The sequence below is a fragment of the Oncorhynchus kisutch genome, linkage group LG30, assembly GCF_002021735.2.
Source record: "Oncorhynchus kisutch isolate 150728-3 linkage group LG30, Okis_V2, whole genome shotgun sequence".
In the NCBI taxonomy this organism is placed as follows: domain Eukaryota; kingdom Metazoa; phylum Chordata; class Actinopteri; order Salmoniformes; family Salmonidae; genus Oncorhynchus; species Oncorhynchus kisutch.
The window spans coordinates 12,321,259-12,348,798 of NC_034203.2; the positions used below are offsets into that span (position 1 = coordinate 12,321,259).

At 43.6% G+C, this 27,540-nt stretch overlaps 1 protein-coding gene across 2 annotated transcripts; it reads right to left on the reverse strand.

The window, feature by feature from the left end:
- Positions 1–1,956: 1,956 nt before the first annotated feature.
- LOC109875085 (protein phosphatase 1L) lies at positions 1,957–27,537 on the reverse strand. Of its 2 annotated transcripts, none has more exons than XM_020467246.2 (4): positions 26,613–27,537; positions 8,353–8,527; positions 6,717–6,878; positions 1,957–3,609 (listed from the first exon to the last, which is right to left on the reverse strand). In XM_020467246.2, the coding sequence occupies exons 1-4, from the start codon at positions 27,009–27,011 to the stop codon at positions 3,257–3,259; spliced, it is 1,089 nt and encodes a 362-aa protein (XP_020322835.1). In that variant the 5' UTR covers positions 27,012–27,537; the 3' UTR covers positions 1,957–3,256. The 2 variants fall into 2 exon arrangements, with proteins under 2 accessions (XP_020322835.1, XP_020322836.1); XM_020467247.2 differs by lacking the exon at positions 26,613–27,537 and adding an exon at positions 8,831–9,158.
- Positions 27,538–27,540: the final 3 nt, after the last annotated feature.

The window sequence follows — 27,540 nt, forward strand, 5'->3', positions numbered from 1 at the left end:
AATAAATGTATCGTATAGTGTGTGTGTGGCAGGCTTACAATGATGGAAGAAAAAAAAAACATTTGAGAAGGTGCTGACCTTGGTGCTAGAGGGGGTATGCAGCTGGAGGTTGAATGTTTGAAGGGGTACGGAACTATAACAATTTTGGGAACCACTGCTCTACAACATCCGTAGAGTACTACCCTACCTCACAAGGGAAGCTGCGCAGGTCCTAATACAGGCACTTGTCCTCTCTCATCTGGACGACTGCAACTGGCTGTTGGCTGGGCTCCCCGCTTGTGCCATTAAACCCCTCCAATTTATCCAGAACGCAGCAACCTGCTTGGTTTTCAACCTGCCCAAGTTCTCTCATGTCATCCCGCCTCTCTGGCTTCCAGTTGAAGCTCGCATCCACTACAAGACCATGGTGCTTACCTACGGAACAGGAAGAGGAACTGCCCCTCCCTACCTTCAGGCTATACTCAAACCCTACACCCCAACGCAAGCATCCCCCCCCCCTAGCTCTGACCACTGACAGCTACGTTATTGAGGGAAAATGTCATTTCTATGCCTGTGATGTGGTTGTCCCACCTAGCGATCTTAAGATGAATGCACTAACTGTAAGTCGCTCTGGGCAAGAGCGTCTGCTAAATTACCTAAATGTAAATGTAATGTCATCATTGAGGATCCCCAAATGAAACCGAATACATTTTTTTGTGTCATGACGTGACTGACGGGAGATGTATTCATTCATGTGCAGCACACTGGTGAAGAAACAGGAATACAGAGATGTAATTGTTTGGCTCAATATTTGCATACATCATTGTGGTTTCTCTCTGGCCCCAGATTGTACTGCACTATTTCTTGGTGGCCATACTTGGTTATTAGGCCACAGAAAGGTCACATACACAGTGGCGGACTTTACCATTAGGCAGAACAGGCAATTGCCTCAGGCCTCACATCATCATAATTAAAGCGGGGCATAATTAAAACAAATTATACTAGTAATAATAATAAAACTATTTAAAAAATCTCAGCTAAGACAGAGGGGCGCTGTTTCATTCGCTGAAGATGCTTTTTCTGGCGGGATTGTTTCAGCCACTTGCAAATTGAAGAAAAGTTGGTGAGTTTACTGTTCGGATGCTGGAAATATTTTGGATGAATGTGTGATGGTAACCAACTTTTTGAAGTGATTTTTTTGGTTGTGTTCATGGTACATAAAAAACCCATTGAAAATGTTGGTGCACGCGCTTGTGGGCCTCAGACTGGACTCTGCCTGGGGCCTCCAAATCACTAAGTCCGACCCTGCACATACACATTGATATACAGTGCCTTGCGAAAGTATTCGGCCCCCTTGAACTTTGCGACCTTTTGCCACATTTCAGGCTTCAAACATAAAGATATAAAACTGTATTTTTTTGTGAAGAATCAACAACAAGTGGGACACAATCATGAAGTGGAACGACATTTAATGGATATTTCAAACTTTTTTAACAAATCAAAAACTGAAAAATTGGGCGTGCAAAATTATTCAGCCCCCTTAAATTAATACTTTGTAGCGCCACCTTTTGCTGCGATTACAGCTGTAAGTCACTTGGGATATGTCTCTATCAGTTTTGCACATCGAGAGACTGACATTTTTTCCCATTCCTCCTTGCAAAACAGCTCGAGCTCAGTGAGGTTGGATGGAGAGCGTTTGTGAACAGCAGGTTTCAGTTCTTTCCACAGGGGGCCGAATACTTTCGCAAGGCACTGTATATGAATAGGCAACAGAGGTCAGACAAATCTGTGACTTGAGATTTCAATTACTTATTATTTTTGCTCTATTATACAATTAAAATAGGCCTCCATTGTGATTGGACCCAATATACAAGTAATATATATAAGTAATTGACCGTGTTATATCTGAGAGGGCAGTTGCAGCTAACTCTCTGCACGTTCTCTTTCAAATTGGCAAAAGTAAGGACAACAAAAACATTTCACAAGGTAGCATTGAATTTTAATACTGACAGACTGTATTCAGCAAAGTCGTACATTTTGTGTTTGGCAGAGTATACGAGTGACTTGTTGGTGAGCTGTCTACAAGCGACGCTTGTTGTTACATCATCGACTTATGCAAAGTAAAGTGTAAAGGTCAACAATAAACAGCTGTATATGTTTTGTTTTGGCAATAACATTAAAACGGAAACAACAAATAAGGCAAATAAGGTACATTGTTAAATTATAAGAGGCTTGCCACAATTTCAAGCATAAAATGTACCTATGAAATACAGTAGTAATTTTAGTATTCAATACAGTAGTACAGTAGTAAAACTAACACAAGGGTGGCCAACTGTTCCTGGATAAACCGTGTGTGCAGTCTTTATTACATAAAACTCTTTGAATCAGGTGTGCTGGGCTGGAATGAAACCCTGCACACACTGCTGCTACTTCCGGAGCAAAGTTGGCCATCCTTGGTCTCTAACATGATCCTGGCCTTATTGACACATCAGTATTCACTCCAATCATATTGCATATTACTGGCAATTAGCCTTCCTGTCTCAGCTGTCTAGCCTTTGAATCAGTCGATTCCGACGGACGCACCAACACCTGTGTGCTAACATTCACAGATCTTTCCCAAACATGGATAGGCTAAACAAATATCCTATACAGGTCCAGTACCATAATAGAGTAACTATACATCAGCCTGGTTAAGACTGTGTTAACAAAAAAAAGGCAATGGCTGGAGCTAAGTCAGGGTTTGATCCTGTATACGACCAAGGAACTTACAGCATTTTTATGGGCTGATATAAGGGCTTATCATTCCACAACAATAAAAGTCCCAAAAGGTACTTTTTTTTCTCTTCAGGACATTGTCAGTCCTTTGACTGCTGTTGTTTGTTGGTAGAGAACAGTAGATCACAGTATGCAGTGCTGGTTGAGTCAGAGAGTCATCTTCTCATTGATGCAAGGTTGAATGGATGAGATTAGTGTTCATGCTGAATGCCAACGTGTGAGACGGAGGTGTGTGTGTCAGGACGATCTAGCACTCCAGCTTCAGAGTAAAATCCATATATCAAACAAAAATGTGTATCTTTCCAAAAGTTATGGTCAGAAATGAAAACAAATAGTTTTGGGTGTAGGGGTACGTGCGTGTCAAAGAGAATTCCAGTTATCCAGGTTTCGACAGTTCCCAATCCTCCCCAGGTTGATAGCTTGCTACACTATCAACAAGGGAGAAGAGACAATCTAACAATAATGATGACCCTCTCATGACATTGTGACCTCATCACCACCTCTACTCCCCAGCCCTGCTCCCCACAGGACCACTCTTGAACTTGACCACCATGACAGTGATGTTGTCTGGGCAGCCGCGGTAAAAGGACTGCAGCACAATGCTCTTGGCACCGTAGTGCGGCTCGTCCAGGCGCTCGCGCACAAAGCGCACCGCCTCCTCGTTGCTGAAGGCGTCCCACAGGCCGTCCGACGCCAGGATCATGAACTCGGGCTGCAGCTTGTCCAGGTCAAAGGTCAACACGTCAGGATCCGGGATGACCACGTTGAGGTTCTTCAGGGGGTAGTCGCCCAGCGATCGAGACATGGCCAGGATGCCCTGGACTCGCCATGAACCGTTGAAGCTTATGAAGCCCCCTGGTGGTGAAGGAATGGAAGTGCAATGCAATTGAATTAAACTACCTGTAACTTTATTATTCCACACTGGGACATTGGTCATTCATTGTGTACACAGAAAACAACACAGAAAAAAGTGCAGACTGAGCATAGAAATGTCTGTATCCTAGTCAAAGTACACAATATCTATAAATATTATATTTACCATATCCAGTGGCGTAAAGTACTTAAGTAGTACTTTCAAGTATTTTTACTTAAATAGTTTTTCTGGGTATCTGTACTTTACTTTACAGATTTTTTTTCAACTTTTACTTCACTACATTCCTAAAATGATGTATTTTTTACTCCATACATTTTCCCTGACAACCCAAAGTACTCGTTACATTTTGAATGCTGAGCAGAAAAGGAAAATTGTGAAATTCCCACACTTATCAAGAGAACACATGGTCATCCCTACTACCTATGTTCTGGCGGAATCACTAAAAACAAATGCATAGTTTGTAAATGATGTCTGAAAATGCTGCCGCCTGCTTTGGTTAATATAAGGAATTTGAAATGATTTATACTTTTACTTTGATACTTAGGTATATTTTCGGAATTCAATCCACTTGTGAAACTTACGTATATTTAAAACCAAATACTTTTAGACTTTTACTCAAGTAGTATTTTACTGAGTAACTTTCACTTTTACTTGAGTAATTTTCTATTACACTTTTACTCAAGTATGACAATTGGGTACTTTTTCCACCACTGACCAAATCCAGCACAGGATATATTAGTGCTTCCTATCATTTGTCAGAGCTAATAACCCTCGCAAGGCTGCCGGGCCCAGACGGCATCTCTAGCCATGTCCTCAGGACATGCGCAGAACAGCTGGCTGGTGTGTTTACGGACATATTCAATCTATCCCTATCCCAGTCTGCTGTCCCCACTTGCTTCAAGATGTCCACCATTGTTCCTGTACCCAAGAAGGCAACTGAACTAAATCACTATCTCCCTGTAGCACTCACTTCTGTCATCATGAAGTGCTTTGAGAGGCTAGTCAGGGATCATATCACCTCCACCTTACCTGTCACCTTAGACCCACTTCGATTTGCTTACCGCCCCAATAGATCGACAGACGATGCAATCGCCATCGCACTGCATATTGCCCTATCCCATCTGGACAAGAGGAATACCTATGTAAGAATGCTGTTCATTGACTATCGCTCAGCATTCAACACCATAGTACCCTCCAAGCTCATCATTAAGCTGGACTTCCTGACGGGCCGCCCCCAGGTGTTGAAGGTAGAAACAACACCTCCACTTCGCCGATCCTCAACACAGGGGCCCCACAAGGGTGCGTGCTCAGCCCCCTCCTGTACTCCCTGTTCACCCATGACTGCATGGCCACGTATGCCTCCAACTCAATCATCAAGTTTGCAGAAGACACAACAGTAGTAGACCTGATTACCAACAATGACGAGACAGCGTACAGGGAGGAGGTGAGGGCCCTGGGAGAGTGGTGCCAGGAAGATAACCTCTCACTCAACGTCAACAAAACGAAGGAGCTGATCGTGGACTTCAGGAAACAGCTGAGGGAGCACCCCCCTATCCAGATTGACGGGACCGCAGTGAAGGTGGAAAGCTTCAAGCTCCTCGGCGTACACATCACTGACGATCTGAAATGGTCCACCCACACAGACAGTGTGGTGAAGAAGGTGCAACAGCGCCTCTTCAACCTCAGGAGGCTGAAGAAATGTTAGGGGCTTGGTCTCTAAAACCCCCACAAACTTTTACGGATGCAAAATTGAGAGCATCCTGTCGGGCTGTATCACCACTTGGTACAGCAACTGCACTGCCCGCAACCACAGGGCTCTCCAGAGGTTGGTGCGGTCTGCCCAACGCATCACCAAGGGTAAACTACCTACTCTCCAGGACACCTACAGCACCCAATGTCACGGGGAGGCCATCATCAAGGACATCAACAACCCGAGCCAGGCCTGTTCACCCCACTAACATCCAGAAGGTGAGTTCAGTACCTGTGCATCAAAGCTGGGGCCGAGAGACTGAAAAACTGCTTCTATCTCAAGGCCATCAGACAGTTAAATAACCATCACTTGCCGGCTTCTACCTGGTTACGCAACACTGCACCTTAGAGGCTGCTGCCCTATGTACATAGAAATGGAATCACTGGTCACTTTAATAATGTTTACATACTGCTTTAGTTTTCTCATATGTATACACTGTTTTCTATTCTACTGCATTTTAGTCAATGCCACTGCGACATTGCTTGATCTAATATTTGTATTTCTTAATTCCATTATTTGACTTTTAGATTTGTGTGTATTGTTGTGAATTGTTAGATACTGCTGCACTGTTGGAGCTAGGAACACAAGCATTTTGCTACACCCACAATAACATCTAAATATGTGTATGTGACCAACACAATTTGATTTGATTTGATAAGACATCACTGTTTGCATTTCCAAAGAGGGTCAACAGGTGGCGACTCAAGGCTGCAATTCTTAGTCTCTCCGTTTGACACTGATTCATCCTAGTGATTCATCCTAGCGTGCCATTGTGATCTGCTGAAATGTGGGAAACATTTTATGAGGATAATTATACACTGCCTGCCACAGCCAAGGAAATGTATGTGTGTTTTGTTTCTGTGACAGTTTGTTTCCTGGACAGTTTGAAGGCCCAATGCAGCAGATTTTTATTATCAATATCAAATCCTTTCTGGGTAAAAATTAAGTACATTCCATTAAAATGGTCAAAAAGAAAGAAAAGTAGCTTTTTAGCAAAACACTATTTCTGAAACAAGAATTTTGCTAGGACTGTCTGGGAGTGGTCTGACTTGGGAGGGGAAAAGTAGATGTTATTGGCAGAGAGGTTTGGAAACACAGAACAAAACAGAACATTTTGACAGTACGGGACCTTTAAGCCTGGTGCTGGACTGAGAAGCATTTTCAATTGAGATTTTTTTTCATTCAAAATGCTTTTTTAGTTCCGTTCTATAACAGCCCTGTGAAATTTAGCGTGACTTAACTCTGTAGTATTTACAGTTTAGCTTGGTTTGACACAAACGTCTCCACAACGTCCCCATAACGTTGTGGTCCTTTTGATCCATGCAGCGCTCCGCTCACCTGCCCTCTTGATCCTCTTGCGCTCTTTGAGCTGGTAGGGCTTGTGGTCATGTGACAGGGCCACCGCATTCCCATCCTTGTCACACAGCACGCCCCGCGAGTCCCCAACGTTGGCCACCGTTAGCTCCCGGTCTGATAGCAGGGCCACCAGACATGTAGTGCCTAAGAGAGAGAGAGATAATTATAATTTTTTCTTTTTTAAAGGGACATTACATTCCAAAACCATAGCTAGATCTACACAACCGATGGCCTGGGACGTGGATCTATTTTGATATTAGACTACTGTGAAGTAATGAAAACAGTTGATGAACTTTGATTTTTTTTGTATGTGATGTCCCTTTAAGTTTACTTGAATACATTTTTCACCTGTGTTTCTCATTCCCAGAATACAATATGTGTATCCTAGTCTACTAATCAAGCGCAATACTGAACGCCATAGTGTATTTACACTGAGTGTACAAAACATTAAGAACACCTGCTCTTTCCATGACACAGGCTGACCAGGTGAATCCAGGTGAAAGCTCTGATCCCTTATTGATGTCACTTGTTAAATCCACTTAAAATCAGTGTAGATGAAGGGGAGTAGACAGGTTAAAAAGGGATTTTTAAGCTTTGAGACAATTAAGACATGGATTGTGTCTGCGCACCATTCAGAGGGTGAATGGGCAAGACAGTAGGTGCCAGGCGCACTGCTTGGAGTGTGTCAAGAACTGCAACGCTGCTGGGTTTTTCAGTTTCCCGTGTGTATCAAGAATGGTCCACCACCCAAAAGGACATCCAGCCAACTTGACAAGACTGTGGGAAGCATTGGAGTCAACATGGGCCAGCATCCCTGTGGAATGCTTTCGACACCTTTTAGAGTCCATGCCCTGATGAATTGAGGCTGTTCTGAGGGCAAAGGAGGGGTGCAACTCAATATTAGGAAAGTGTTCCCAATGTTTTGTACACTCAGTGTATATCATAACAATGAAAGCATCAGAGTAATGGGAGTGAATGCTATTCCTGGCCCTAATAACTTATCTGACAAAGGTTTATCTTTTCATTCTGCCCATGTCCTCCACTTCCATTGGAATTGATTTATAAGGTACTGTTTCCAGTACAGGCATCTAATCCATTTCTCAGGGCTGACAATAAATCTCCCAGGGCAACAAAGGGATGCGACACCGACTTTATGTCTTGACCTTCAAAAGCTCTTCTACATGGAGACATTTCACCGTCGACCATAACAAATAATACTACATTTGAGGTATACGGCTTTCCTTCTTCATAGACAAAATCTGTAAAACATCTAAAAAAGTGCTTTACATTTATAAAAAAGTGTTCCTTGTCTTTCTGTTTTCTCTACGCAGAACGTCATTAGGATGTTTTACAACCTGGGTTATGTTCAATAGGTGGAAAACAGAGTGAAACAGGGAGGCACTACCTTAACTTGTCCAATAAGAACACATATGTTCGTTTCCTACTGAAGATAACTATCGGACCTACTGTCTTAACCCCTCCCCCATTGTTGCCACCTTTTTAATGTGTGACACCTGGGCTCGTATTCACAAAACGTCTCAGAGTAGGAGTGCTGATCTAGGATCAGGTTCCCCTTGTACATGTAATCTTATTAATTATTGGCAAAACGGTCCCTCACCTGCTTCGTCATGATTGGCGGAGAGCTTGTCCACCATGTCTCGGTCCACAGCCAGGATGCGCTGCTCCAGGATGCTGTGGTAGGAGAGAACGCCCTCCCTCTTCTCCCTGTCATAGGACAGCAGCTGCTGCCTCAGAGACTCTGGCAAGTGGGCCTTCACAAAGTCAGCTGCAGCCTGAGAGAGAGAAGGGAGGAGAGAGAGAGAATTTCCCTTATTTGGTTGAATTTCAGTCATTTGACTGGTCGACATTCCAACGATTTGTTGATACAACACCGTGCCGTTACATGTACAGAATGTTAGCTTTTTTTCTTATAGCCAAATTCATCCAGACTCAACTTTACGTTTGAAAGACGTACATGATTATTATCATCTTTACTCAGCAGTGTTCTGAGTAAATTAATGGTAGCCTTGAGATAGAGTGTCTATGTGCCCATCTTTTACAAGAGCACAGACAGGAGATTTTATTTTATACTTAACCTTTATTTAACTAGGCAAGTCAACGGCGGCCAAACCCTAATCCATACATCGCTGGGACAATTGTGCGCCTCCCTATGGGACTCCCAATCACGGCCGGTTGTGATACAACCTGGAATCGAACCAGGGTCTGTAGTGACACATCTAGCACCGAGATGCAGAGCCTTAGACCGCTGCGCCACTCGGGAGGTAGCTGCCAAGGTAAACAAAGTATCAGATGTTTAGTTTCAAAATGTCCATTTATATCATGGTTCAATTTAAATTGATAGTCAAAACAAGTTCTTCAAATTGAAATACATTGAAATGGACACTTTTTATACACACCAAAGGCACGACATGACACTTAAAGATACCCATGCTTTCTAGGAGCTACCAGAAATATTCATAAAGACTAGAGGGAGCCTATTCATTATTTACAGTAAGACCCAGTAAGAGCATATCTAAACAAAAAGCTATACATAGCACAGGACCATAGAAGTTATATTTGACCAAGCACATTTTATATATACAGTGTAGAAATGGTTTCAATGTATATGGCAGTATGTCTACACATAATTAATGTGTTTACATAAAGCACTGAGTGAATGGAGGCTATTTGTATAAGATATGTTAATATGCACGCCCACACGCACACTTGGTTGAGTTGCTAATTTCAATGAATCATGCCTGGCTGTTCAGGAAATAATTGTGTAAGGGATAATCAACGAGAGGCTATGCGTTCTATGGAAAATAATGAACGACGTGGAAGGTGTGTTCCACGACGCGCTAGAAGAGTGGAACTGACTTTCCACGGAGTTGCATTATTTTCCAGAGAACGCATAGAGCGCCAGTTCATTATCATTTTTATACCATGGCTATAATGTAACACATTTGCCGGTAGAAATGTGTTCAACATCCACTGAAGTAGCTAGCAAGTTTACTAGATAGCTACAGTCGTTGCCGTGGTAGCCAAACAACCAGACTTGCTAGTTTAGCTAACCAAAACATCCGTCCTTGCTTGTCATTATGAAAATAGAATTCAACAATGACAATAATGTTTTCAATTCGACTTTTGCTTTCAAAAGCAGCTCAAGGGCCTCCCGGGTGGCGCAGTGGTTAAGGGCGCTGTGGCGGCTGGGCGCAGTGCGCGCTAACCAAGGTTGCCAGGTGCACGCTGTTTCCTCCGACACATTGGTGCGGCTGGCTTCCGGGTTGGATGCGCTGGTGCGCTGGTTTCGACCTTCGTCTCTCCCGAGCCCGTAAGGGAGTTGTAGCTATGAGACAAGATAGTAGCTACTAACAATTGGATACCATGAAATTGGGGAGAAAAAGGTGGTAAAAAATGTAAAAAACAGGTCTAACATAGAAAGTGTAAGAAGGAATTATAGCCATTGAATTCTACCTTGCAAATATACTGTGCATTATAGGTAAATAATACATGCTCTAGAATGCCTGTTAAGCCAATCGGAAACAAGTAATCAACAATGCCATGGTATTGTTAAGCAATAAGGCCCGAGGAGGTGTGGTATATGGCCAATATACCACGGCTAAGGGCTGTTTTTATGCACAACGCATCGCTGAGTGCCTTGACACAGCCCTTAGCTGTGGTATATTGGCGATATATCACCCCCCAAAAATGTATAATAATATGTAAATATCACAAACCCCTGAGGGTTTGAACTGCACTGTTGGTTACGGGCTTGTAAGTAAGCATTTCATTGTCTACACTTGTTGTATTCGGAGCATGTGACAAATAAAGTTTGATTTGCCTTATTGAACGAGTTATAAACTGGTTACCAATTAAAGCAGTAAAAATACATGTTTTGTCATACCCCTGGTATACGGTCTGATATACCATGGCTGTCAGCCAATCAGCATTCAGGGTTCGAACCTCCCAGTTTATAATAGTTAATAATGACTAATCAAGTACCATGGGAAGAGCTCTACAGTGTGCATGAAGGTTAACATTGGTTTCCAGTGATGATGTTAAATAGACTCTGTATATTGAGATTACTGTGTATTAGGGAAAGGGGGATCCCTAGTCAGTTGTACTGAATTCATTCATTCAGTTGAACTGAATGCATTCAACTGAAATGTGTCTTCCGCATTTAACCCAACCCCTCTGAATCAGAGAGGTGCTGGTGGCTGCCTTAATCAGTAACCACGTCATCAGCGCCTGGGAACAGTGGGTTAAATGCCTTGCTCGGGGGCAGAATGACAGATTTTTACCTTGTCAGCACAAGAATTCGATCCAGCAACCTTTCCGGTTACAAGCCCAACGCTCCTATCTGCCAAAGCTACCTTACTCCAGTAAGCACAGTGAATCCTCTTTGTTTCACTACAAGTAAAAATGTGATATTAGTTGGATTGACATTAAGAGGATGGTATTCAGTATCTTAATGGTTATTTTTTTGTCTGGGAGGTGAAAGAGAAAATGAAGGATGGTTCAACAGGTGTTCTGTGCTTAATTATTCAACAACCTCTCTTCATCGCCATTCCTCCCTCCTTCCTACTCTCTTTTTCAAGCCCTTTCCTTATTTCCCCTGCCCCCTAATTTCTCCTCAGATCACGTTCACTGAACACTAATGCAGCAGCTCGACGTTCAGAAATATTTCAGTAGAGAACCGTTCAAAACTCTCTCAAACTTGAGGCTCCAACGCTCATGTCGTTTGCATATTCATTACACTTTGCAATCAACAGTTGTGTTTTCATCAGTCCTGTAATCAAGGCATCCAATTAACCGAGGCAGATGAGATATTAACGAACAAACTCATTTCACCCATACTGATAATTGTAGGAGCAGATTCATTTGAGAGAGTAGAGGGGTGGGGGGGTGTGTAATGATGAAGTGAAATGGTATAAATAAATGATCAAAACAACCAACTCTTCATTAGTCTCTCTCTCTCTCTCTCTAAGTGTACAAAGGGGGCATTGAATAGTGAACAGTGAATGTAGTTGCCCATCCAAGAGCCCAAACGACTGAGCCATGTAAAAGTCAATGCAGTCTTCATGGCTGTAGACTCAATTTTATTTGGTAATAACCTTTCAGAGAGAAGTTCCCCCGTAAACTCAACTGTCAGTTTGAAACAAAATAAAATTAAGAATATTAACTTGTAATGGCCTTGTTGGTTAAAAGTGTCTGGCCTGAGATTGGAAGGTTGAGAGTTCGAGCTCCGGCTGTGTCATTCTAAAGACAAAAAAATGGGACCCAATGAGTCTCTGCTAGGCACTCAGCATTGAGGAGAGAGATTGGAGGTAAGGTCCTGTGATAGACTGGCATCCTGTCCAGGGGGGTGAACTTGTACATCAAAGTTGTCTCACATTAGAGAAACAGGAGATAGGCTCCTGGTACTTTATTGACCTTTGACCTTTTTGGTCGAAATAAGGACTGCTAAAAGATTGAAAAAAGAAAGAGTTGAGAATATGCAACATATTTGCAGTTTAAGGACACACTGCTCAGTTAGGAACAGGCTTTTCTATACACAGATATTTGTTTTGGAGACATTTCTCTCCATTTGATATTGGGGGACAAGCAAACATTTATATTTACCAACTTGCAGAATTTTTTTGGGAGAAAAGCCCTTGAACACAAACACCCCCTGCAACTGGAAGGCGGAGGAGTGGAAGATTTTTCTTAATTCCGGAGACTTGGGTAACTTATGGGTCGTACTGAAAAGGTGAACATTTAGCCGTCTGAGTCTGTTGGGTTTGGTGCATGCAAACATACACATGCTTTCTCAAACTAACACACCTCCTCTGTTACTCTCACCATATGCTTGCCAAAAGAGCTCAGCTCCGGATAACTTAATTCAACACACGGCCCCTTCTGACAAAAAAGTTCCACAACACATGCATATTCTTATAAATCATTCCCTCAGTGGTCTATAATCTACTGCGTCTGCTTCTATTGACGTGTCTCTGGCACTAGTCAGGATGTTGTGCAACCTTCTCTTAATTGAAGATGGCGCCCGGAAGAAATGGCAGCCATGTTACTAACCAATTGTGCTATTATGTGTTGTTTTTTTTGCGTTATTTGTAACTTATTTTGTACATAATGTTTCTGCCACCGTATCTTATGGCAAAACAAACTTCTGGATATCAGGACAATGATCATTCACCTCGGATTAGACAAAGATTTCTTTGTCACCAAGCAGGACGCCCAGGATGTACTTCAGACACCCGACAAGGCCAAAATCCCTGTCATTGGCAGGAGAAAGAGACGCCTGTATAGAGGACACGGCGCTGGGTGCCTCGTAAGAATCCGCCGACGACGAGTGGGAAATCAGCCCTTACCATCAATATTATTTGCCAACGTACATTCATTGGACAATACATTAGACGAGGTACGATCACGAATATCCTACCAACAGGACATCAAAAACTGTAACATCTTATGTTTCACCGAATCGTGGCTGAATTACGACATGGAAAACATTCCGCTAGCGGGATATAAGCTGCACCGGCTAGCAAGAACAGCACACTCCGGTAAGATGGGGGGGGGGGGGGGGGGTGGTCTGTGTATATTTCTAAACAACAGCTGGTGCACAAATTCTAAGGAAGTCTCTAGATTTTGCTCGCCTGAAGTAGAGTAGCTGATAATAAGCTGTAGACCACACTATTTTCCAAGAGAGTTTTCATCTATTTTTTCCAGAGGCTGTGTATTTACCACCACAGACAGACGCTGGCACTAAGACCACACTAAGTCAGCTGTATAAGGAAATAAGCAAACAGGAACCACTCCCCCAGAGGTGGCACTCCTACTGGCCGGGGACGTTAATGCAGGGGAACCTAAATCAGTTTTACCTAATTTCTATCAGCATGTTAAATGCACAACCAGAGGGGGGAAAAAAATAGAGATCACCTTCACTCCATGCACAGAGATGCGTAGAAAGCTCTCCCTTGCCCTCCATTTGGCAAATCTGACCATAATTATATCCCCTTGATTCCTGCTTTCAAGCAAAAATGAAAGCAGGAAGCACCAGTGACTCGGTCTATAAAAAACTGGTCAGATGAAGCAGATGCTAAACTACAGGACTGTTTTGCTAGCACAGACTGGAATATGTTTCAGGATTCTTTCGATGGCATTGAGGAGTACAGTGAGGGGGAAAAGTATTTGATTCCCCTGCTGATTTTGTACGTTTGCCCACTGACAAAGAAATGATCAGTCTATAATTTTAATGGTAGGTTTATTTGAACAGTGAGAGACAGAATAACAACAACAAAATTGAGGGAAATAAGTATTTGACCCCTCTGCAAAACATGAGTTAGTACTTGGTGGCAAAACCCTTGTTGGCAATCACAGAGGTCAGACGTTTCTTGTAGTTGGCCACCAGGTTTGCACACATCTCAGAAGGGATTTTGTCCCACTTCTCTTTGCAGATCTTCTCCAAGTCATTAAGGTTTCGAGGCTGACGTTTGGCAACTCGAACCTTCAGCTCCCTCCACAGATTGTCTATGGGATTAAGGTCTGGAGACTGGCTAGGCCACTCCAGGACCTTAATGTGCTTCTTCTTGAGCCACTCCTTTGTTGCCTTGGCCGTGTGTTTTGGGTCATTGTCATGCTGGAATACCCATCCACGACCAATTGTCAATGCACTGGCTGAGGGAAGGAGGTTCTCACCCAAGATTTGACGGTACATGGCCCCGTCCATTGTCCCTTTGATGCGGTGAAGTTGTCCTGTCCCCTTAGCAGGAAAACACTCCCAAAGCGTAATGTTTCCACCTCCATGTTTGACGGTGCGGATGGTGTTCTTGGGGTCATAGGCAGCATTCCTCCTCCTCCAAACACGGTGAGTTGAGTTGATGCCAAAGAGCTCAATTTTGGTCTCATCTGACCACAACACTTTCACCAAGTTGTCCTCTGAATCATTCAGATGTTCATTGGCAAACTTCAGACGGGCATGTATATGTGCTTTCTTGAGCAGGGGGGACCTTGCGGGCGCTGCAGGATTACAGCGTAGTGTGTTACCAATTGTTTTCTTGGTGACTATGGTCCCAGCTGCCTTGAGATCATTGAGAAGATCCTCCCGTGTAGTTCTGGGCTGATTCCTCACCTTTCTGATGATCATTGCAACTCCACGAGGTGAGATCTTGCATGGAGCCCCAGGCCGAGGGAATTGACAGTTCTTTTGTGTTTTCTTCCATTTGCGAATAATCGCACCAACTGTTGTCACCTTCTCACCAAGCTGCTTGGCGATGGTCTTGTAGCCCATTCCAGCCTTGTGTAGGTCTACAGTCTTGTCCCTGATATCCTTGGAGAGCTCTTTGATCTTGGCCATGGTGGAGAGTTTGGAATCTGATTGATTGATTGCTTCTGTGGACAGGTGTCTTTTATACGGGTAACAAACTGAGATTAGGAGCACTCCCTTTAAGAGTGTGCTCCTAATCTCAGCTCATTACCTGTATAAAAGACACCTGGGAGCCAGAAATATTTCTGATTGAGAGGGGGTCAAATACTTATTTCCCTCATTAAAATGCAAATCAATTTATAACATTTTTGCCATGCGTTTTTCTGGATTTTTGTTGTTGTTATTCTGTCACTCACTGTTCAAATAAACCTACCATTAAAATTATAGACTGATCATTTCTTTGTCAGTGGGCAAACATACAAAATCAGCAGGGGATCAAATACTTTTTTCCCTCACTGTACACCACATCAGTCACTGGCTTTATCAATAAGTGCATCAAGGACGTCGTCCCCACGCGTATCGGATGTGGCAGGGCCTGCAAACTATTACAGACTACAAAGGGAAGCACAGTGCACTGCAAGCTGTCCAGTGACACAAGCCTACCAGCCTACCAGATGAGCTAAATCACTTCTATGCTCGCTTCGAGGCAAGCAACACTGAGGCATGCATATGAGAGCATCAGCTGTTCTGGACGACTATGTGATCACGCTCTCCGTAGCCAACGTGAGTAAGATCTTTAAACAGGTCAACATTCACAAGGCCGCTGGGCCAGGTGGATTACCAGGACATGTGCTCCGGGCATGTGCTGACCAACTGGCAGGTGTCTTTACTGACATTTTCAACATGTCCTTGATTTGAGTCTGTAATACCAACATGCTTCAAGCAGACCACCATAGTCCCTGTGCCCAAGAGCACTAAGGTAACCTGCCTAAATGACTACAGACCCATAGCACTCACGTATGTATCCATGAAGTCCTCTGTAAGGCTTGTAATGGCTCACATTAACACCATTATCCCAGAAACCCTAGACCCACTCCAATTTGCATACCGCCTAAACAGGTCCACAGATGATGCAATCTCTATTGCACTTCACACTGCCCTTTCCCACTTGGACAAAAGGAACACCTACGTGGGAATGCTATTCATTGAATACAACTCAGCGTTCAACACCATAGTGCTCTCAAAGCTCATCACTAAGCTCAGGATCCTGGGACTAAACAACTCCCTCTGCAACTGAATCCTGGACTTCCTGACGGGCCTCCCCCAGGTGGTGAGGGTAGGTAGCAACACATTTTCCACGCTGATCCTCAACACTGGAGCCCCTCAGGGGTGCATGCTCAGTCCCCTCCTGTACTCCCTGTTCACCGACGACTGCATGGCCAGAATAACAACCTATCCCTCAACGTAATCAAGACAAAGGAGATGATTGTGGACTACAGGAAAAGGAGGCCCGAGCACGCCCCCATTCTCATTTACGTGGCTGTAGTGGAGCAGGTTGAGAGGTTCAAGTTCCTTGGTGTCCCCATCACCAACAAACTAGAATGGTCCAAACACACCAAGACAGTCGTGAAGAGGGCACAACGAGACCAATTTCCCCTCAGGAGACTGAAAAGATTTGGCATGGGTCCTCAGATCCTCAAAAGGTTCTAGAGCTGCAACAATGAGAGCATCCTGACTGGTTGCATCACTGCCCGGTATGGCAACTGCTCGGCCTCCGACCCCAAGGCACCACAGAGGGTAGTGCATACGGCCCAGACATCACTGGGGCTAAACTGCCTGCCATCCAGGACCTCTACACCAGGCGGTGTCAGAGGACGGCCCTAAAAATGGTGAAAGACCCCAACCACCCCAGTCATAGACTGTTCTCTCTGCTACCGCATGGCAAGCGGTACCGGAGCGCCAAGTCTCGGGCCAAAAGGCTTCTCAACAGCTTTTACCCCCAAGCCATAAGACTCCTGAGCAGGTAATCAAATATCTACCCGGACTATTTGCAACTCCTTGGTCCTGCTGTTGACAGCCAGGTTTATTGCCTACGTGGCCAGCCTGTGAACAGTGTACCTACTGTAAAGGGGACCTGCCTCATGTAGACATTGACAACTCTCTCCTGTGGTAATCTGGGCTCAACTCCTTGGTCCTGCTGCAGGACCACTCTGCCCAGCTGCTGACAGCCAGGTTTATTGCCTATGTGGCCATCCTGGGCACAGTGTACCTAAGCATTGGGTCAACAGAGCCGCCTTCCACTCTCAGATGCTGGTGCACCAAGCTCCAGCCTCTAAAATGGTGAAAGAACTACGGTTCGGTTTGTTCGCTTCATGTCACAAGAGTATCCGAAGAACGAGGCAGGTGAATGTTTGGTACGGGAGTTGGCCAGGTCCTTTTTGTGACAGAGAGACAGGCGAGACACAAAGAGTTCCACTCCAAATGAAAAAGATGGATGGGAACTACCAAGAGACTTCTGCCAACAGATTGTGGTGGAAATTCAACACAAGGGACACCTGAAGCCGATCTTAAAATGAATCACTTTTTATTATCAGCAAGCTGGAGAAGTTACAACAAACTCTGCACACCCTACAGGTCTATCAGAAGCTCTGTTGGGGCAGTCCCAGCTGCTGTCTTATATACAGCTATACACAGACAAGTTCTATTTGCATGATTTAGCATAACTAATTCATCACTACCGGTGGCTTGCACATGTGACTGGCCAATACCTAACGAGGCTCTCTCTCTCTCCAAGTTGAGACCTTGAAACTGAGACACCTCGGTTGTTCCCATAGCAATATTCTGGTCGACTGCCAAGCTGAGAATCAGTGATAGTGAGGATTCCTCCATAAGCGATCAGTCAGTCACCTGCATGAACCCATCTAATGAGTGATTATGAAGTAGCATTTATTTGATACATACAACAGAACATTTCCCTCACATGATCAAGGAGGCCTAAATCACGTTCACCAACTACCAGCAGGTCACAGGCATGGAGGGTCATTTCACAGCCATCTAGGGGAACCTGGCGCCTTTATGGTTACAGCGTGGCGTCTTTCCATGTTTCCACCTAACTGTCTCTAGTAAGCCAAACCAGGCAGGGAAGTTGGAGTCGGTACATTGACACACTGATGCAAATAAATGACCATGGTGTGTATACAATGAAGCACGTTGTCTGCTTTTGAAAGCATCAGAGGTGCATGGCGATCTTCGGTTCATTATTTATTTATTTTATATTGGGACGGATTTAACATTTGCAGTTCTGGAATTTGTTATGTGTTAAGTTTGTGTGCGTGTGTGTGTGTGTGTGTGTGTGTGTGTGTGTGTGTGTGTGTGTGTGTGTGTGTGTGTGTGTGTGTGTGTGTGTGTGTGTGTGTGTGTGTGTGTGTGTGTGTGTGGACTCTTGATTTGTGTGTTTCTGGCAAAAATCCCACTGAGAACAAGGTCAAAGTAACCCAGCCTGCAGAGTAATAGCTAATGCATGTCACTCTGTCACCATGACCACAGAAAACACACAAACACACAGCAGGGGTGGTAATTGGCCCACAGAGGGATGGGGGACCGGACAGGAATAGGCAGAAAGGTCCAGATAGATATGTAAACAGCCCGCCCAATCAGACTCCATCCAGCCTTCACGACACAACATCAACAACAACAACAACAACAACAACAACTCTATTCAAAGCCTTAGGCCCTTATATTAACAGGATCTTGCCAACCTATTTAGATAAGGAATAGCATGACTGACATAGTACTACTAATGGTTGAAAGCTGATGTAGGTTGAACTGGCTTTTGTTTGTAGTGTACATATAAGACTGGTAATACAACACAAAAAAAAAACAACAGTCACCATACTTAATGAGTAAACTAAAGTGGCATTTGTGACTTCTAAAATGCACGTGTAATAGTGGGTAAAAGTTTGTGTAATAGCTATGTAATAGTCGCTCCCTATCCCAGTCTGCTGTCCCCACATGCTTCAAGATGGCCACCATTGTTCCTGTACCCAAGAAGGAAAAGATAACTGAACTAAATCACTATCTCCCTGTAGCACTCACTTCTGTCATCATGGAGTGCTTTGAGAGACTAGTCAAGGATCATATCACCTCCACCTTACCTGCCACCCTAGACCCACTTCAGTTTGCATACTGCCCTAACGGGCCCACAGACGACGCAATCGCCATCACACTGCCCCATCTATCTCATCTGGACAAGAGGAATACATATGTAAGAATGCTGTTTATTGACTATAGTTCATCATTCAACACCATAGTACCCTCCAAGCTCATCATTAAGCTTGAGGCCCTGGGTCTCAACCCTGCCCTGTGCAATTGGGTCCTGGACTTTGACGGGCCGCCCCCAGGTGGTGAAGACAGGAAACTACATCTCCACTTCACCGATCCTCAACACTGAACAAAGGAGATGACCGTGGACTTCAGGAAACAGCAGAGGGAGCACCCCCCTATCCACATCGACGGGACAGTAGTGGAGAAGGTGGAAAGTTAAGTTCTTCGGCGTACACATCATGGACAAACTGAAACGGTCCACCCACACAGACAGTGTGGTGAAGAAGGCGCAACAGCGCCTCTTCTACCTCAGGAGGCTGAAGAAATTTGGCTTGTCACCTAAAACCCTCACAAACTTTTACAGATGCACAATTGAGGGCATCCTGTCATGCTGTATCACCGTCTGGTACGGCAACTGCACCGCCCACAACCGCAAGGCTCTCCAGAGGGTGGTGCGGTCTGCACAACGCATCACTGGGGGCAAACTACCTGCCCTCCAGGACACCTACAGCACCCGATGTCACAGGAAGGCCAAAAAGATCATCAAGGACAACAACCAACCGAGCAGCTGCCTGTTCACCCCGCTACCATCCAGAAGGCGAGGTCAGTACAGGTCAGTACAGGTGCATCAAAGTTGGGACCGAGAGACTGAAAAATAGCTTCTATCTCAAAGCCATCAGACTGCTAAACAACCATCACTAACACAGCTGCTGCCTACATACAGACTCAAATCATTGGCCATTTTAATAAATGGATCACAAGACACTTTAAATAATGCCACTTTGATAATGTTTACATATCTTACGTTACCCATCTCATATGTACACTACCGTTCAAAAGTTTGTGGTCACTTTGAAATACATGTATCACTCGCCACTTTAAACTATGCCACTTTGTTTACATACCCTACATTACTCATCTCACATGTATATACTGTACTCGATACCATCTACTGCATCTTGCTATGCCGCTCTGTACCATCACTCATTCATATATCTTTATGTACATATTCTTTATCCCTTTACACTTGTGTGTATAAGGTAGTAGTTTTGGAATTGTTAGTTAGATTACTCGTTGGTTATTACTGCATTGTCGGAACTAGAAGCACAAGCATTTCGCTACACTTGCATTTACATCTGCTAACCATGTGTATGTGACAAATACATTTGATTTGATTTGAAATGTTCTTGTTTGTGAAAGAAAAACATTTTTGGGGCATTAAAATAACATCAAATTCATCAGAAATACAGTGTAGACATTGTTAATGTCGTAAATGGAAAACTTCCTGTAACTAGAATAGAAAGAAGAGTGGGAGGCCCCGGCGCACAGGGGCAGAGCAAGAGGGGTGTCCAGGGTGGCATTGGACACCCCTGACACCTGATTGGCCACCCCGGGTGCCACCCCAAAATGTAATTCGCTACTGGCAGTTTGATGCTGATTGACATCTCATTTCACCTCTTGTTGAAAGAAGCATTTATTTTGACATTCGGCGGCGCATTTTTAAAATCGAGAATGAGGAAGAGAGAATATTAACGTTGGTTGCGAGACACAGAAGAATAAGAAGAACCTACAGAAGAAGAGAGAATATTTCCACAGCTCCACAAGCTCTTTTCGCGATTGGCAAAAGCATCATATTTGAAGTAAGTTAAGGTTTAGCATCTGGTTTAGGTTTCCTGAACAACTTTTACGAAAGTTGAGTCGCTGTGTAAGTTAATGTTAGACCTTTGGCTCCATTAACAGGCAGTTAATTAGATAAGAGGGATCGGTTAACAATTTAGCCTAACATTATGTTTACATCTGTGCTAGTAATACACGCATATAGAGTGCAGTGTCGTAAGTTACAGTTAGCTAATGTGGGGTAACTAGTAGGCTACAGCTGTCAGTGTTCAGCAAGTTAACATTCAGCAACTTGAAATCCATTACCTCAGTTAGATTTTCGCACTTGAACTCAAAACAAACAATTGTTACTATCAATCTGTTAACGTTACTCAAAAGACTACCACAATTTGCAGATAGCCTGTTTACTATCGTAAAGGTGTAAGAAATTATAGCTAGCTAAGTTACTTACTGCAGAGTTGGGATAGCCATGATCTAACTAGTAACTTAAGGTACAGTTATACAGTTTTAAGGTACAGTTATGATAATGGGGATTTGTAATTAAGATTGAGATTGGACTAGAATGTGGGTAATTGGATGCTTAGATGTAACCATATTTTTGCATAGGGTCAAATAAACATGAAAATAAGGGAGAGATATCAGACTTCTGTTCCTAAAGGACCCAATGGTAGGCCAGACCTATACTTTAAACTACACGTTTTAGTTAGCAGCTGTTAGTATCTAATCTTGTGGATCCCTTAATTACACATTTCCACAGAGATATGACACATTATTTAACGTGTATTTCAGACATTACAAGATCCAGAGAAGAGGGTCCTGTACCAGCCGTGTACCAGAACATTTCCCAGAACTCAGCATGGTACTAGAAAAAGGGCTTTCAACAGCTCCTGGTATAAGGACAATTCATAGTTTGAATATTCTCTAAGTCAAGATTCGACTTACTGTTTCACATGTAGGCAATTTTCTCTGCCCAAATACACCTGAATCTGCCTTCACACACAGTCAGGGTTTTGTAACTGGGGAAAAGGCGCTGTTTAAAGATTCTGGGTTTAAGCTCCATTCGAAGGCAGAGCATCATATCAATGCTATGTATGCTTGGAATCAGCATAAAAGGGCTATTGACAGCAACTCATCAATGTTAGATGTCATAAATGCGGACCGGAAAAAGAAAGTGGAGGAAAACTGTACTTACATTAAAACAATTGCAGATGTGCTCCTATTAACTGCCACTCAAAATATAGTGCAGAGAGGTCATCCAGAGTCTGATGACTCTCACGACAAGGGTCATTTTTTGGGGACAATATCTTAGAAGAAATGGCAAAGCATGACCCATCTCATAGAGAAGAAGATGAATGCACGTGGCAATGCTAAGTCCACAAGTCACCAAATCCAGAAGGAAGTTGTTGCGGGCTGAACTGAGATGGTACAAAGTGAAGTAATAAGAGAAGTTTTAAAAAAAAGTGATGTTTTCAGTGTAATTGCAGATGAATCCAAAGATTTAAAGAAAAAATGTCTTTAGTTGTGAGGTACTATTACAACGGGGCCATCCACAAAAGCTTTTTACACTTTCAGTCAGCTGAAAGCTTAGATGCAGCAGGTCTCACAAAAATGATAATTGATTGCCTTGAAAAACATGGTCTGGACTGCAGAAATGATCTTGTGGGGCAAGACTATGACGGTGCATCCGTCACGAGCGAAAAGCATTCTGATGTGTCTGCACGGATTAAAAACAGTGCGCAATATGCATTTTATGTGCACTGTAATGCACATGGTTTGAATTTGGTTCTTGTCGATGCTGTAAAATCAGTGCCCGAGGCAGTTAACTTTTTTTGCTCTCCTGCAGAAGCTTTATAAGTTTGTATCTGGCTCGTACGTTCATCTCAAGTGGCTTGCAGTTCAGAAAGTGACAGTCTCACAGCTGAGCTGCAGAGGTGTTTTTCAAAGAAGAATTGCGAGATAATGCAAGGGGTCCAGTCTCTCAACCCAAAGACTACAACATCCTTGAATGAGGAGCTTCTGTTTCTTTAAATCTGACTCAAAGGTCTGAGCAGAGGACCACAAACATGAGGTTCATCAAACCAAGCGGCTTCTTGATAGGAGAGAAAAGTGGAAGCGAAAGACTGTCTACTCTCCTTGACTCTGTGTTTCTAGAACCTTATAAGGAGGTCTTCCATGAGCTATCTTGACTTTGTAAGATTTCTGTTGTTACACCAGTCAGCAGTGCTTCTTGCGAGAGAAGTGCAACAATGTGTACTACTCCCTTCACAGAACAGCGCAAACTGGCTCTAACCTGAATAGAAAGAGGAGTGGGAGGCCCCGGTGCACAACTGAGCAAGAGGACAAGTACATTCGAGTGTCTAGTTTGAGAAACAGACGCCTCACAAGTCCTCAACTGGCAGCTTCATTAAATAGTACCCGAAAAACTCCAGTCTCAACGTCAACAGTGAAGAGGCGACTCCGGGATGCTGACCTTCTAGGCAGAGTTGCAAAGAAAAAGCCATATCTCAGACTGGCCAATAAAAAGAAAAGATTAAGATGGGCAAAAGAACACAGAGACTGGACAGAGATATGGCTTTTCTGTAATGTCTTTGAAATAGCTTTGTAATAGTTTTGTAATAGCTTTGTAATAGTATATAATATCTTTGTAATAGTGTGTAATAGCTTTGTAATAGCGTGTAATAGTGTCTGTGCGAAAGAGAATCCCGCCTCCAGGCTCACTGAGGACACCGGAGTGGCAGATGGTTCACCAGACATGTGGTCTGGAGGCTCCTTTGGGAATTCACTGACCCTTGACAGAAAAAGGGGGAAAAAAGGTTCACACCCATGTGGGTGACACACAAAGCCTCAAAGGCAGCCTCTCTGTGCGCATACGCAATTCAACTCCCATGTATTTGTGCTGATTACATCACAAGAAAAACAAAAAGGAGCACAACGGGGGTGATCCTAGTTCCATCAAAAGGTACTGGTAGGCTGCACACACAGGGCCTACTAAACACTGAATAGGCCAGTGGAAACTGTATGACCAATTGCATTGCAGTGGATTCAGATGCCGCCTACTCAACTTCACTCTTATTCTGGTCATGGTTAGCATGTCCCCAGACTATTCTCTGTTTGAAGTGATTTTAGTTTGATGTATCCTGAAAGCTGGGAACATGTTTTGTTTGGACCTCTCTCACTCCAAATCCAAATGAGAACGCTTTAATGACCATAGATACCTGTTTTATTTAGTCACTTTATTTTATCAGGGAGTCCTACTGAGACCAAGGTCTCTTTTACAGAGGAGCCCTGAATGACTTAAAATGACAGAAAGTACACACGTCAAAATGTCAATACAAAATGCAAGCAGAAAGAGAGGAAAAGACGGTCATAAAAAAACGAACACATTCATCAGTAATAAGGTCCCGAATTGCCCGAGAGGCACCAGAACAGAACAAATTTAAGAACATTTTGAAGGTTGTTTCACAAATAAGATGCAAGAAAGGTAAATCCAGCTTTCAGTTAACGAAGTAGAGACCAAAGGAGTTTCCAGAGTTAACCATCCCTGAGACCACTCGAATGTCTAAAGTTTAGTAAAGATGATCGGCACAGTGGGACTTTTAATAAAAGGGCTTTATAAATGAAAACGTAGCAATATATCAACCTGTGCGTGACATAAAAGATGGAATACCAACTTTCTGGTAGAGAATGCAGTGATGAGTAACTAAAACTGTTGCCTGTATTAAAGCGCAGTGCGCTACGATAAACTGCATCTACTGGCTTTAATGAAGTGGCTGCTGTGTTCACATAGATGACGTCGCCATAGTCTGGGACCAATAGGAACGTCGACTGAATGATCTGCTTTCTACTATTTTGTGAAAGGCAGGACCTATTCATTTAGAAAAGTACCATTTTTATTCTCAGCTTTTTAACTACAATATACAGTATATACAAAAGTATGTGGACACCAAATACGTGGATTTGGCTATTTCAGCCACATCCGTTGCTGACAGGTGTATAAAATTGAGCGCACCGCCATGCAATCTCCACAGACAAACATTGGCAGTAGAATGGCCTTACTGAAGAGCTCAGTGACTTTCAACGTGGCACCCTCATAGGATGTCACCTTTCCAACAAGTCAGTTCATCACATTTCTGTCCTGCTAGAGCTGCCCCGGTCAACTGTAAGTGCTGTTGTTGTGAAGTGGAAACATCTAGGAGAAACAACGGCTCACTGTGTGGTTGGCCACACAACCTCACAGAACGGGACCGCCGAGTGATGAAGCGCGTACAAATTGTCTGTCAGCACAAGAACTGTTAGTCAGGAGCTTCATGAAATGGGTTTCCATGCCTGAGCAGCCGCACACAATCCTAAAATCACCATGTGCAATGCCAAGTGTCAGCTGGAGTGGTGTAAAGCTCGCTACCATTGGACTGGAGCAGTGGAAACGCGTTCTCTGGAGTGATGAATCGCTCCTCATCTGGCAGTCCGACGGACTAATCTGGGTTTGGTGAATGCCAGGAGAACACTACCTGTCCCAATACATAATGCCAACTGTAAAGGTTGGTGGAGGAGGAATAATGGTGTGGTGCTGTTTTCAATGGTTCGGGCTAGGCCCCTTAGTTCCAGTGAAGGGAAATCTTAACGCTACAGCATACAATGACATTCTAGAGGATGTGCTTCCAACTTTGTGGTAACAGTTTGGGGAAGACCCTTTTTTTGCATCTTAAGCAAGGCATCTAGCCCATCACAGATAGTAAATTGTTGAAATGAAAACAAAGATTCACTAGAAGCTGACTGGTTAACCGTCGAGTCAGCTAGAGGCTGGCAGAGGGAAGAGCAGTCGAATGACTGACCAGGGTCAATTAAACCACCGTTTCACTCAAATAAAAAGCCTGCCGAGATAAAATGATGATTAAAAGCATCACTTATCCCATTCTTGCTGAGGCAGGGAAGAAGAGGAATGTGTATGCTTCAGTGCCCTTTACTGTTTTCCAAATTTTTGAAGGATCACCAGAAGAGTCAAAGATAGCGCTTAAAAAGTAGCTTGATTTAGCTTTATTAATTGAGTACATCTGTTTCTCAATTGTCTGAAAGACTGCCAGTTAACTTGATTTGGCCCAGGGCTGATTTCTCATTTGAATACGCTCAGATAGCTCAGAAGAAAACCAAGGGTTAGATCTATATTTCACTCTGAATTGTTTACAATGGGCATGTTTATCTGCCAGAGGAATAAATATGGGGGATACATTTTGTAGAACCAACCCATGGTCAGGAATACAGGAGAAAGTGGCTAAATCAGAGTAGTACATGTCATGTCTCCCTCACCCTTGAGGGGATTATTTAAAAAAAAATGTGTCTTCTTAATTAAACGGAGTATTTTGCGGTTAATTAAACTATTTTAAATTAAATTATTTTGAGGTTTCTTATCTCTAATATATACTATGGCACAATGACCACTGAGATCATATGCAAATACTCCACTGGACAAATATTTATGGAAATTAGTATGAATTAAATAAATCAATGAGGAATTAACCGGGGTTTTCACGTTTAGCCATGTTGGTTTTGAGATCAATTGAGATCGAATAAAATCAATGCATATACTCTTAAATTGATTTGAGGGCGCTGATTGCCAATCTAGATTAAAATTCCCATTCCCTAAAATGGCCAACTCCGAGGAAAATGATGATAATGATGCTGACCGTTCAGGCCTATTTTAGGCTGTGTTTTTGAAAGACACCCACACCTTTGATACATACCTCACCACCGTGACCGTCAAATATCCCGAATATAGACGGATGACTCTTGTTGGTGATGTCCGTGAGCACCTCGAAGCGGTCCTCCATGTGGTCACGCCGCCCCTGAATGGAGTACACAGCTACATTGTTATTTTTGAACTCCCAGGTTTTGGAGAACTCCGCGTCTAGGACGCTCAGGCCCCCCAACCTGTCGTTCTGCATTATCTCCGCCACTTTCCCCTTCACCATCTTCACCGCATCCCGGCTAGACTTGACGATGGTCTTCACCTCGTCCGTGTGGAAGAAGTAACTCCATAAGGCCAAGCTAATGCATAGCAGAAACAATGTCTCTGGCCTCAGGAGGAAATAACGCATGATCCGACCCAAAAGAGACAACAGCGTCATTGTGTCTCCTATCATCACACGCAAGAAAACTACTGACTCTCGCTCCCCTCGTGCAATTCACTCCATTATATCCGTTCAATGGGACAATAAAAAACGTCCACCATATAAATGTCTGATGTCAGAACTGCTATAAATATATCTAATTGGATTGAAATGGTCAATGTATTCCCAGGATTTACTAAGCCGAATATAGCCACAATGAAGTGAAGAGCGAAGGAGAAACTAGGCCCGCTGTCTTGAAATATACACGCGAGACTGTCCTCCTGGCTCTCGGAAGGACAGCTGCAGCAAGAGGATCTGCCGACAAAAAAAAAACCGTTATGAAGCCGCTTTCGTCTGTAGCCCATTGCAGGCTTCGCGAATAACGGGCGAAGACCCAGCGGAATGTGAGGAGTTGTCACCGGGGGCGACGTAGGGGTTTGGTGGCCTCTTTTTGCCTTTACCCCGTTTCTCGTGTGGGAAATGCTCCTATTCAGCTTCTACTCATCCGCATCAACAACACCCCCCTTCCCCCCCTTCCCTCAGTTTTCAACTCTAGTCTGGG

Bases quoted from the DNA above. Each gene is read 5' to 3' on its own strand.
- LOC109875085 (XM_020467246.2), bottom strand. From the start codon at position 27,011: ATGATAGGAGACACAATGACGCTGTTGTCTCTTTTGGGTCGGATCATG. The intron at 6,879-8,352 runs GTGAGGGACCGT...TCTCTCTCTTAG, and splicing joins CGCCAATCATGACGAAGCAG to GCACTACATGTCTGGTGGCC. The intron at 3,610-6,716 runs GTGAGCGGAGCG...CTTCACCACCAG, and splicing joins CAAGAGGATCAAGAGGGCAG to GGGGCTTCATAAGCTTCAAC.